This window comes from Rhincodon typus, chromosome 9, assembly GCF_021869965.1.
Source record: "Rhincodon typus isolate 14 chromosome 9, sRhiTyp1.1, whole genome shotgun sequence".
Classification (NCBI taxonomy): Eukaryota; Metazoa; Chordata; class Chondrichthyes; order Orectolobiformes; family Rhincodontidae; genus Rhincodon; species Rhincodon typus.
Genome location: NC_063340.1, coordinates 36,392,125 through 36,405,688, shown reverse-complemented (window position 1 = coordinate 36,405,688; position 13,564 = coordinate 36,392,125). Strand labels below are relative to the sequence as shown.

Sequence of the window (13,564 nt, the reverse complement as noted above, 5' to 3'; positions counted from 1 at the left end):
TGAAGTAAATTGGTTTTATTTTTCTGGATATTTTGAAATCTTTCAAACTGTGATAGATGTAGATAGCTTGGTTTGTTTTCTTTTCCTGTTGTGTAATAAATTTCCATTTTATTATTAAAATTAAATGTGCATCTTTATGTTTCACTGAAAGGCCACTACGTTAAATTAGAAGAAACAAAATATGATCTATCAGGCAAAATTTCATCCTGGAATCTGACTTATCCAGTAGTAACAGCAGCGGGGATTATAACATCAGTCATTGAATTCCTTCAGTCAAAAGGCAATCTAACTTCTAAATGTGTAGTCCAAATGGCATTGGATACAGAGTCTGGAAAACTGATCAAGAAGTATTATGCAGCAAAGATCCCACTTAATGCAAATATTCTACAGAGCACGTTGACTGTTTAAAACACAATAAACCATGTGCCCAGAGACGGACCTCTCATCTGAACAATATACTGCCTGTGACAACATCAATACATCACAAAAACATAGACAATCTAATAGGGCAGTATTTGTTCATTTTGCCTCCAATTTCACTCCTTAATAACTTTCACATTATCCATCCCTTCCTTTCCTTGACCTCTCTGTCTTCATTTCCAGGAATAAACTGGCCACTGCCATCCACTACAAAGTTACTGACTCCCATAGCTACCTTGACTACAGCTCTTCCCACCCCACGTCCTGCAAGAATTCCATCCCATTCTCCCAGTTCCTTCGCCTACATTGTATCTGTTCAGATGATGCCACCTTCTAAAATCAGCGCTGCTAACATGGCTTGCTTTTCCCATAACCATGGTTTCCCACCCATTGTGGTTGACAGGGTCCTCAACTGCATCCCACCTATCACCTTTGCTTCTGCCCTTGTACCTTCCCATCACTCACAACAGCGTGATCAGGTCCTCCTTGTTCTCACTTTTCAACCCACCAGCCTCTGCATTCAAAGGATCATTCTCCACCATTTTAGACAAGTCCAGCAGAATGCCATCACCAAACATATCTTCCCCTCATTCCCCCGGTCTGCATTTCACAGGGATCGTTCCCTCCAGGACACAACAGTCCATTCCGCAACTACCAACACCACCCCCCGTTCCCACGGCAGCTTCCCTTGTAACCGCAGAAGGTGCAACATCTGCCCCTTCACCTCCTCCCTGCTCACCATCCAAGGGCCTAAATAGTCTTTCCAGGTGAAGTAGCATTTCACCTGTACCTCCTCTAATCTTATGTATTCGCTACACCCAATGTGGCCTACTCCACATTGGAGAAACTAAGCACAGACTGAGCGACTGCTTCGCAGAACACCTCTGCGCAAGCATGACTCTGACCTTCCTGTAACCAGTCGTTTTAACACAGCATCTTGCTCACATGCCCACTTCTCTATCCTCGGCATGCTACAATGCTCCATTGAATCACAGTATAAACTGGGGAAGTAACATCTCATCTTCAAACTAGGCAGTCTACAATTTTCTGGGCTCAATATTGAGTTCAATAACAAATTGTGAATCCATTCCTTCCCTTTCTTTTAGCTTGCTTGTTATATTCTCTGGCACTCTATCTCACATTCACCCACCCCAGCGAGACTGTCTGTTCTTTCCAGTCTGGCAGTTAGACGTACCATTGTTCTGCCATTCTCACATTCCGATCACTTAATCTGAACTATTAACATCCTTTGTCCACTAGCACTTCAACACCCCCCCAACTCCCACTACTGCATAAATGCTGTCCCCTCCAAAACATTTTAACTCTGATGAAGAGTCATCTAGACTCGAAACGTAAGCTTGCTTTTTGTCCATGGATACTGCCTGACACACTGATCTCCAACATTTTTCGTTTTCAGTTTGTATTCCAGCATCTGCAGTAATTTGCTCCTACAAGCTCATCCTAGGTTCTGCTAAACTAATGGAATAAGTTAGTTCTCTGCTCCCATCTTAAACCTCATGATATAAATGAACTTCTATTAACCTGCTAGGGGACCGTCAGTCACCTGCTATCCGACACATACTGGTTTCAAAAAGACTGTCCTAGTTAAATAGTAAACCCCTTCACAAAAATAGACCAACACCCACATGCCACTAGTTTGAAAACGAAACTCTTAAAAGAAGATATTAATAAATAAAAATCATACTCCTTTAGAGTCATACAGTACAGGAACAAACCTAGATTACTTTATACAACATTTTCTGTACATTTTTCTTTATCTCTCCTATCCCCTCCCCAGATCTTTGACTGGTTTGATCTGTTTTGAGGGGTAGATCAGACAAGTCAATGACAAGATATGGAAATTATATAGATAAAGTTGGTGATTTTGCTTGTTCTCTGTTGGTTTTCATTAAATCAGAGATTCACTTGATCTGACTGAAGAAACTTGGAATGGTGTAAGTGCATGAGAATTAAGAGGTGGTTAAACTTCTTCTGCTCCATTATTAGTGTTGGATACTGTTGTTGGTTTCCCCTCGGAAGAAATGAAGTAGTCCATCCAAACATTGTTGTTTTTTATGTAAAGACGCTTGTTCCCGTGTAGTATTGACATGTTCTTCAAGATTCTGTTCCAATACATGAATGATTTATTGCCTGGTATTTTCTTCAGGTTGTAGCATATCTCTGAGAAGTGGCTCTTTTGCCACAATGAAGACTTTGTTGGTGGAAGACTAGACAGTTTTGTCTTTACTGATGAGGTTTTGGAAACTTCTGGAAATTTTTTGTTTTCACTAGTATGAGCAAGTTTTTTTTTTAAAAAAATGTTAAACGCTTCTGAATTCACTTCAAAAGGAGACCTGGCTGAAGTCAGATGTAAGGATACTTTCTCCTAGATAAAAGGAAATTGTTCATAACAGTTAAGGAATATAGTACCTGAGCGTAAGAATTTCAGTTGGGTGAGTCAAAGAGAAAGGCTTCACAGATCACAGAACCAGAACTGGGGAACAGAAAGTTAAGTTAACCTATACATTTGATAGGGATGAAAAATTTCTTTGGATTTTGATAAACTGTAAAGTGGTCATGTTGTGAAGTAAACGGGATTTTATTTTTCTTGATGCTTTGAGAATGTATATAACTGTTAATCAATGTTTGTAAAGATGGGAGAAGTGTTTGGAAAGGGATATCGTGCAAAGGCTTCAGGACCCTGGACAATCTTACAATGATCTTACAGAGCTGCACATCTCTGAGCATAAAAGTGCAAGTAGAGTTAGAACACGACCAGACTTGACCACGCTACACAAGACTGGAACCTCACAGAGTCGTGAGGGTACATGAACACACAAAGACAGATTAGTCCTCCTCTGCACTGCCCGACCACCAGAATATTCATGCCCCTGACTGCAAAGAGGCAAGCCAATTTTCCCTGATCTGCCATGTCTGTGGCTAATAAAACAAACCGTGCAGAGCAGTTCCGGACTGACAGCACTTGGACCAGGTGTACAACTCCCCTTTAAAGATGGCTCTAGCACCCAGGGTCCCAGGATGTCCTGGTAATCGTGAGTATCTCCGGCTAGGACAAGTGAAGTAAGATGAAAAGCAAAGTGCCCTAGGGCCACAGGTATTGACGGGACTTTGGGAAAGGTATAGAGTAAACCTTTTAGGCTTCATGGAGAGCAACCTGTTGTGAAATTCACCAAAAATGACCATCGATTTCTTGAAAGATTCCATTCAATAATAATGAACAAATAACATGAGAGGTACACTTCAACAGTGAAAATGAGAAAGAGCAGCAAATGTGAGGGTAGTTGTACTTTTTGATGAATTGTTATTGTGTGCTTTTGTCTCCCTTTTCTGACTTTCCTCTTTCCTGTTCTACTTCATGTCAGATGGTCACTCAAAACCCAGGAGTATATAGTGGGGAGGCCCTGGATTTCCCCAGTGACGATGCTGTCCCTAGCCCCCAGTATAAAGTGCCCCGTTTAAGCTCTGAAACTGCAATAGCGACACCAATTGCCTACACTATCCAGAGCTGTCAACAATCACCTGCAGCCTCACCCATTCTGCTCATCCTCTCCACTGATTATACCTTCCATCCTTTATCCTCAACAAATATCTCCTTTCCTGCTCTCATTGCAGAGCAACCAGAATTCCATTATCCCAGGGTCAATTCTCTCCCCCCACTGCTTCAGAGCAAATCAGCACTGGAAGAGTGTGAGGAAATACCATCTAGCGAGAGGTGTTGGCCTCCTATCCAGTCCAGAACAAAAATAGAGAGGGTCTTAGATTAGACAGTACATTGATCTACAATGTCAACGTATAACTCGATTCTAATGTCCAATTTGCATGCTGCCAATGCATGTAATAATGTCAAAATAAAAATGGTGAGGCAAATCATAAAAAAAAAGTCCCCCAAAGAATAAATATTGTTTCAAGAAAATGATGCTAACTGGGGCAGCTTAAAGTGAAGACTTACTGTAATTGGGTGGTCAGGTTGTTAAAATACCTGAGACAGTTCTTACAGAAAGGAAATAAGAAAGACTCAGCCTATTGTAAACATCAAAGATAAAAGTGAATCTTCACAATCTTTCCTTCCTCAGCAGATCACTTTCCTGTCTTCCCCTCCACGTCCCACCCCCCAACAATCTTCGAACAGCTGTTCGTTGCTCTTTAAATGATTAGTGTAAAACTTGCCTCCTCGCAGCCCATAAAATTAGAGTGAATCATCATGGGAAAGTGGTAGTATTTTTTGATACGTCTTCTGTTCTCCCTCTGCCCTCCCACTGAGCATTCAACAATGGCAGCTTGTTTGAAGGTGAGACATGTACTTTCGGAAAGTGCCCTGTGCCATCTAGGAAGAAGGTGGTGTCAGCTTTTACTTTAAGCTGCTTTAATGACTCTGTTAATTTTACCATTAGCTCAAAAGTGTTTAAATTAAGTTGCTCTGTGCATTTCAAGATTGCTTAGAGAATGATCAAATGAGCTAGATTTGAAGGCATTCCTGCTTTACACAGCTTTGAAACAATCAGTACTTAAAAGGGAGCTCCACCATGCATTGCAGAACTTAGTTAAAGAGTTAGTTAACGGTTAAAGAGCTAACGGTGTGGAATATTTGGGTTCCAATACAATTAGAAAAAGCACCAAACACAAGATAGTAAATGATATTTGATGTGCTTCTGCAATATTCAACATCACAAGTTGAATGCTAAGAGGGTTGACAATGATATTTGTGACCTTTCTGTAAAATCAATTGCACTATATTGCATTATAAAATCATCCACACAGACATAAGGAAAATTGGCTGGAGTTTAAAATGAGCCTCCCCAGTGAATCTTTTCACAAACTATTTATTGCAGCTTTTGTTGTTTTCATCAGATTGTGAGCTGCAGATGGCTTTCTTTCTCTCTCTCTCTGGTTTGTTACTGGTCCTGTTTGTGACAGAGGATTAAACTAATATCAGCTGTCAAACAAACCACGACTTCCTGTCATGGCAATATATGTGAAGAGAGATTACACTCTTTGTCATTTTAATATTGAATATTCATGTGTCTGTGTGCAGGGTTTCCTCTCAGTCTTTTCAGAAATAATAGGAAAGTAGAGACCTGTAAATATGTTGAGGTTGAGACTACTGTGAACTGCTAGCTATAGTCCTTTTAGCAGGACCTATGCTCTCGGCTTCAGTCCACCTGCTTTTGATGTATCCCTATCAATATTAAAACAAAATCCTTGCTGTCTCTGATCAAACACAATCGGAAGGACAATCACCACGTTTGTCAGAAGCCAAGTAGAATTTTCCAGTCTTCCTATGGGAACTCAGTGACATCAGGAACACAGTGGTTGCCTACAGATGACCAACTAGCAGACTGGATCAGTTGCAGGCCCCTCCCATAGTCACTGTAGACCTACCTAGCTCCAGCTGCAGCCCAGGCTACCCTGCGGAGGGATACAGTGTGGTCAGGGAACTGTGGCCATTTTTAATTTCAAATATTTCAAAAGTGTTCAGGGGGCACCTCAAGAATCAGGCTGCAACTCCTTCAGTCCAGGAGCCTCCTAATATCAACAACTTGCCCGCTGTTCCTAACTGGACAACACTCACGAACTATGGTCACTAAATAAAAACCAAAATAACTGCAAATGCTGGAAGTCAGAAACGAAAGCTGAAATTGCTGGAAAAGCTGTCCTCTGTTCTGAGGAAGGGTCACTGGACCTGAAATATCAACTCTGATTTCTGTCCACAGATGCTGCCAGACCTGCTGAGCTTTTCCAGCAATTTTTGTTCCTGTGATCACCAACTGTACCATTTTGCAAAAATCACTTTAGTGTGGGGTCGGGACTTGCATTTGATCCAGATGTGAAGGTCCTGATCCCAAACAGAAAATCCTGCCTCAAATCTCTGGCCTGTTATTCCAGACCAAACATTCTCCATCAGTTCAACCATGAAATGCTATTTTTGGAGGATAAGAAACTCAAATGAAAGGTTTAAGAAAAGTTGACACTGCATACGTATCCGATAAAAATGATCATGTACTAAAATGATTCCAGTTTAAGAGCTTGGCCACCTTTGATTCTATTTCAAAGAGATGGACTTTGCAAAAGAGCAAATCCAGTGGAAACATGATAGAAAGATGCCAGCAGCAATTGAAATAGTTTGGTGTTAATGAAACAATCACATTGATTATGGTAAGCACTTCTGACCATTTGACCCAGAAGAACAGGCTAGGAACTGCATATGGAGTCCAGGGTTCAAGTGCCACCTGCTCTAGAGGTGTGCGACCGCAAATCTGAACAGGCTGATTAAAAATATTTTTTTAAAGAAACAAACCTGCTCTTGAAGTTTGTGCCTCCTACATGCCAATTGAACACTTGCTCTCTGAATAAGAGCATTCATGATGTCTGTAACTGAAAAATAATCATGACGAGCTCCTTCTTTTGCTTTACAATTTGCTCTATATTGTAATAGTATCGAACAAATGGCTTCTTTGAATTTTCAACAAATGAATGCTGGCCTTACCCTCCATAAATCTATTTATTGGGGAGCTTATAAATGCTAACTTCTCAGCTGTCACTGCCAAAGACTATAACTGGCCAGTGAGTAATGCCTCTTGCAGTTCTGCCGACTGCCAAGTTATGCTGTGTTTACCAACTCTCCAATATAATCTTTCTTCTGTGGGGTGAGTTGACTTTGACAGTCACATGTGAAAAAATATTTTCAAATAACTTCATCCATCCTAGAATGCCTATGTAGTTCTACGCTGCCAGCAACAATCTGAAATGGTGGTTTTTCATCTTCCCACAGATTTTCTTTTGTTTGCCTTTGGGTTTTGCAAATGTATTACTTCAGCTGAGAATTCAACGTGTTAATGGTCTTTATATCTTGACTGCAAGAAGAATGACTAACGCTAGTTTTCCCCCATCACAATGAGCATCTATCTCCCTCCTGTGAGTTGTAAAAAGCAAGGCAAGCAATGCTTCCAGCACCTACTCACTTTAGGTGACAACAATTAATTAGCTGGAGAGGAAAAGTAGTATTAATTCTAACACTGGGCGGTGTGTCTGCAGTTGAAAAACACTGCTAACTAGGGAGCACTGGGTCTGTGGGTTTGGCACCTACCTTGGGAAACATTTGCTCAGTTTCTTCCTGCACTTTGCTTTGTTTGCTCACAAGATGGTTTATGTGCTGGAAGGTGGATAATCCTGGAAGTCCAGTCTGTGAGGATATGAATGAACACAAATGGTGATGAAAATATAGATGGGAAAAGAACTTTCAGCGATAATTGCTTACCTCCTTCGAGAGCTGCTCTGTCATAAATCACAGAACCTTACATTTCTCCCTTTGAAAGTTTCATACCCTCATCTAAACTCAAGTTCATAAAAAAGATTAAAATAACACGAGTGCATTGTTTCATAAAAGTGCTGAAGGAAAATAACCAGCACAAGAAAAAATGATAAAACACATTATTTTGATCTTCTCCAGTACATTTGGTTTTGATAAAGATGCATGTAGTTTTCGTGTCATTTTAGACGAAGAAGGCACTATCTGGTGTGGGACTTGGCATATAAAACAGAAGCTTGAAGATTCAATTCCTAATCAGTGCTGAGATAACTAGCACTAACTCGTTTGTATAATTAATCTCAGTGTTTTCGGACTAATGGCTCTTATGGTGCAGTTGTAATGTCCCTACCTCTGAGCCAAACGCCTGAGACAAGTGTCACCTGCTCCAGGAGGTGTGCAATAATATCTCTGAACAGGTTGTTTAGAAAAATATCTTCCTGGATTAACGGTGTGAGGATTCAGCCAGGATTCCCAATCCTGAATGATATCCAGTGGTTTTCAGTGAAAAACGTGTTTGTTATTAAACATCGAGTAAGAACAGGAATAGGTTCCACTGTGATGCCCCATACAGTTGAATAGGAACCGCTATTCAATGCCATGATACCAGAATGTGATGACAGTCAATACTGCCATAACATTCAAAAGGCAGAAAATTTTAATATTCAGTGTCAAAGATTCTTGGAGTATCTGCATTGAAACATTTTATAAATGTGCACTCCTAGCATGTAAAACTCTGCCCCTGGGAGGGTGGCAGAGGAATTTTCGCATGTCCATTTCATGAACGATATTATCTACTATACCTGTTCAACATTAAACCCTGCTGTGTCAAATTATAAGCCTTTAGATGTAGCAATGGGCACTATGTGGAGTTGTCTAAAAGTGAAGATAACCTTTTCACTAGTGGCTACCTTCCATTCAAACTAAATATAGAAAACACAGGTCATTGTAATTAAACTTCCACACACAGTAAACAAAACCATTACCACAGTAATTTATGCAGGCACCTAGTAATGAAGTTTATTTTGAATTTGGCATTAAGAATAAGTAACCCTTAATGCACTGCGATTTCCAGACACACTATACAAGATCGGAGAATGAATTCTATAAATCTACATTGCTGAAGGGATCCTCTCACACTCTGGCTGAGTGAATTTGAAACTTGGCTCATTTCCAATTTGTGTAACATGAAGGCTCCTTCCCACTCATATGCATAAATTAAGTAAATAAATATGTTTGCCTCATTCCTATACTGCTGCTCCCTCTCTCTCTTCTCTCCTCCCTCAATCTGAGTGGCCACACTGTATGACCAACATCAGGCTTGCATTTTCACCCAGTCAAGAGACTTTTGAAAATGGAGGGCATGTGCCAATTACAGGCTACTTGACCTAATTCCCTGGGTTTTTAGTTTCCACAAGGGCCTTGTGGGGAGTAGGGATTAGTTTGGGTGACGTCCCCATTCCTTAACATCTGACTCACTGACTCCATTGCAGAAATAGACATATCATTGCCATCCACAATTTTCATGTGTTCGGTCAGTTTTTAAAAGGACTTGACGTTTATGGCACCACAAAAAGGTGCCATGAGCAATGGTCTGGATGATGGAATCTTTTTGAAGGTATGTACAAAAGGTATTCCTCATGCCCCCCTTGCCAACTATGTGCTCATTCACCCCATAAGGCACTCATACTCCATACCAAGCTACATCCTCCACCCAGCCCTAATGACATTTCATACCCAAAATTTTAACTGATGGCATTTGCAGGCGTGTTTATCCATGAAAGCCTATTTGAACCAACTAACCTTATATGTAAATTTCTTTTACAAAAATAGTTATTCATGCATTGTTTCCAAATTATTGATGAAAAAGATTTCCTTTTACTTCAGACCAATAAAATTGTCAATAGTTCAGATGCTTTAATGTATCAATAGTAGAAACTGAGAGGTCTTAAACAGCTTAACCTTGCAAAAGTACTCATTGTGCAATTGACTGTACAAATCAAAAAGCCAGAGCTATCAACCAAGCAACATTTTCCTTAGGAACTCAAGTGTTTCAACAGGACAATACACTTCTAGATTCTCAGTGGAACTTTTTTATGCATTTTTGGCTAATAGCCCAGATATCTATTAGAGTGCTGGTACAGCTAGAACCCTGGGAAACATTGTTTGTTTGGAACCCTGCGTTCACTGTCCTGTGCTATCAGTTGCATTATGTTGATTTGCACAAAATTACAAGCCTTCAAATGCTTGTTGTTTCGGCTATTTGATACTTTTATCGGCTGTTCATGGGGGTGGGGCAAGTAATGAATGAATATTGTTTTTTTGAAAAGCTTTTTTTTAAAATAACTGTGTTGTTACTGTAGAGTTCATTACATCATATATTGAGTAGATGGACGTGGAAGTGCTAATAGGTTAGCATAAGAAAATAAGTGAAGCTGGGAGTTGGCAAGGGGCATAGCTTGACATGGATGGGGCATGAGGGGTTTGTTGTTGGGTGAGGGGAATAAGGAATCATGAGGGGTAGTTGGAAAGGCCCGGGGAGTGTGTAGGAGGTGGTTGGTGAGGCCTAGATAACCTTATTGTTTTTATTATGACTGGGAAGAAGTCATACAGCTCCAAAGCAGGCCTTTTAAACAGCTCATTTCTGTACCCAGCCCTTTTTTTGGGTTGGCTAGTGTGAGGACCACATATACATTACTTGAAATATAAATTGGAAAAGGGAATTTTGGACTGTGATGTTTCAGATAAAGACCACTTTTTATATTAATATTATACATATATAAACATGCTGCCAAAGTCGAATTGAATATCATTCATTCATTCACTGGTTACACAAGAGCATCTTTTAGAGAAACTGGATTTGATACTTTTGTAAAGCTAGCTATGACTCTAATCAGCAAAGACTTTGCCCCTGATTCCCATTGGCTCCAATATTGTTCAGGCTCCCAAATACCACACTTGGCCAATGACTTCCTTGATATCAAGGGCAATAACTTCACTTCCCCTCTGGGGTTCAGCTCTTTTACCCATGTCCAGACTAAGGCTGTAATGAAGCAGTTGCAGAGTAGAGCTTGTGAAACCCAAACTGGACATCAATGAGCAGGTTATTGTTGAGAAATTGTCACTTGATAGCACTGTTGATGGCACCTTCCGTCACTTCACTGATGATTGAGAATATGTTCATGGCTGATTTTGCGTATCAACTCCACTTTTCCATGCATTCCTGACATCATTTGATTTATTGAGAGATCAAAAATAGGTCTCCTTCAGTCTTAAATATATTCAATGATGGAGTATTCACAAACCTCTGGTGGTAGAAAATTCTAAAGATTCACAACTTTTTAAATGAAGTAATTTCTCCTCATCTCCGTTCTAAACGATCAACCTGTAGTCTGGAAACGATGGCTCTTTGTTTTCTAAATTTCTAGACAGGTGAATTACCCTCTAAGTAGCTGTTGCATCTGGTCACAATCTTGGATGTTTCAATGAGATCACCTCCCATTCTTCCAAACTCCAGAAAATACAGATGCTGGAATTAATCTAGTAAATTTATGGTGTAGTGCCTCTAATGCACGTATATTCTTCCTTAAATATGGAGATCAAAATTGCACACAGTACTCCAGGTTAGTGGTTTCACTAAAGTACCGTCCGATTGTAGGAAGGTTTATTTATTCTTGTACCGCAATCCCCTTTGCAATAAAGGCCAATATTACCTTTGTTTTCTTAGATGCTTGCTGTATCTTGATTCTCACCATTTCTTTTCCTTACATGAATACACCCAAGTCTCTGTGAACATCAACATTTCATGCCTTTTAGAAATTTGGCTTTTCCAAACGTACAACCAAAGTGAATAACCTCACATATCTCCACATTATTTATCATCTGCTGCAATGTTGCCCACTCACTTAACCTGTCTATATCTCTTTACACCCTCATTGTGTCTTCCTCACAACAGACATTCCCTATCTTTCAATCATCAACTAACTTAGACACATTTCTCTCTATCTCCTGGACTAGATATTTTTAATCAACTTGTTATGACTCACCTCTGCAACAGGTGGGACTTGGTCTCTCTCCTGCTCCAAGTCGTTAATATAGATTGTAAATCACTACTGGCTTCAGAACTGATCCTGTGACACTTCTCTAGTCACTGTGGCAATTGATCATTCATCAATCAGGCAAGGTGCCATTTGAAGAACTGCTCCCACTTCCAGCAAAATGTATTATTGTTAAGATGAGGGATGGAGATTTTTAAAACTGCATTTCTCCTCAATGCTGTTCCATTTCCCCTTCTCCAAACTTTCAAGAAAATCTCTGTCCTCGCAGACCCAGGAATTTCAAATCCTCAATGTCATATTTGAGAAGTGCTGCTCGATGAATTGTGTGGTTGATTATGTGGTCCATAGCAAGCATGAGCTTGTTATAGCTCACATACTAAACACCTCAGTCTAGCCGCAGAGAGCATACTGATGAAACACGGGCTGCAAGTATCCTTGCTGTAAATGGAAAAAAGACTCTGCACCTTTTCAATTTGCACTACACCAAACCATGAAATACCATATTCAAGGAACTAATTTTATTTCAAGTTAAAGAAAGGTGCACAAAATATATATTTAAATTAGTATAAATTGCAGACGTACGGAAAACAATCAGATAAAAAAATTCTTGAAAAGGTCCTGTAATCATTGCAAACAAAAACTTAGCCTATTCCCCTTTAAGATCTCCAACACCAATCAAATCATTTAACAATACACATTGCTGCAATATGTTGCCATGTTTGAATCTTTTGAGCATTAATACAGCTACAATTTTCACAGCTAATAATTCTAAACACCAGCTCCTTATATTCTAGTTTTCCCATATACTGCTAAAACTAGATTTGTATTCTCATGTTATCTGTACCACACAGTTGTGAGTAAACGCTGCCCATTACCTTGTACTTAGGATCTCTTTCAGCAGACATTTTTGCACCCACCAGCCAAAGTGTGCCAGCACTGGAGTGAGCAGTGTTATCGGGTGTTAGCTGCACAGCTCAAAGACTCCTCTGAGAAGTATCACATCATTAGCATGCTCTTTAGAACTTTAAAATCCAGTCCTTAACACCAAACCAGATTAAACTGAAAAAGAATCAGTCGTGATTTAGCAAGGTGATTATGACAAAATAAGGCTACAGTTTCTGTCTTATTATGAGTGCACTCTGGTCTGTGGTAACAAAGGTATTACAATAACAGTATTACTTATACTTCATGGAATGAATTGAATTCATTTGTTCCAAATGTAAAATGATAAAGTTCACATATCTAGGGGAATTTTTAGTAACATTGTCCATGTTGAACATAGGCAAATATCAAGTGCCTAGAATTAGTGGTAGCTTGGGTTCTCTATATTTTTAGTGCCAATTCCAAAATAGCTAGGGTGATTGGAATATGCACAAGAGATTGTACTGATTTACTATCTCTTAATATTAGACAAAGTAACATGGCAATTATTTAAATTAGGATTTTAATCCTTACATATTTCCTACTAGAGTAAATTGAATGAGTTCCCCAGTGGCATCTCATTCTGCCATTTTAACCAGCTGTCTGAGCATGAACTAAGGGACTGAAGTTGGCGGCTTCCCCAATTAATGATACAGATCAACGACTCCTCGCCGAACAAAGAGGCCTAGGGGTGCAGGTGCCTATTTCCTTGAAAGTGCAGTCGCAGGTAGAAACACGCAAAAGGCATTTGGCACGCTTGCCTCCATTGGTCAGTGCACCGAGTATAGGAGGTGGGATGTCATGTTGTAGCTGTATGGAACATTGGTGACATTATTAGAGC

The 13,564-nt window shown here is 39.9% G+C and overlaps 1 protein-coding gene across 3 annotated transcripts in view; it reads right to left on the bottom strand.

The window, feature by feature from the left end:
• Positions 1–13,564, bottom strand: part of si:ch211-130h14.4 — a 121,683-nt gene that overhangs the window by 47,601 nt on the left and 60,518 nt on the right. For 2 of the 3 annotated variants that reach the window (XM_048601484.1, XM_048601485.1), the window contains exon 8: positions 7,526–7,621. In XM_048601484.1, the coding sequence (XP_048457441.1) occupies positions 7,526–7,621 (96 nt within the window). Of the gene's footprint in view, positions 1–2,303; positions 2,807–7,525; positions 7,622–13,564 lie in introns of those variants that run through there. The other variant, XM_048601486.1, reaches the window with a different exon arrangement.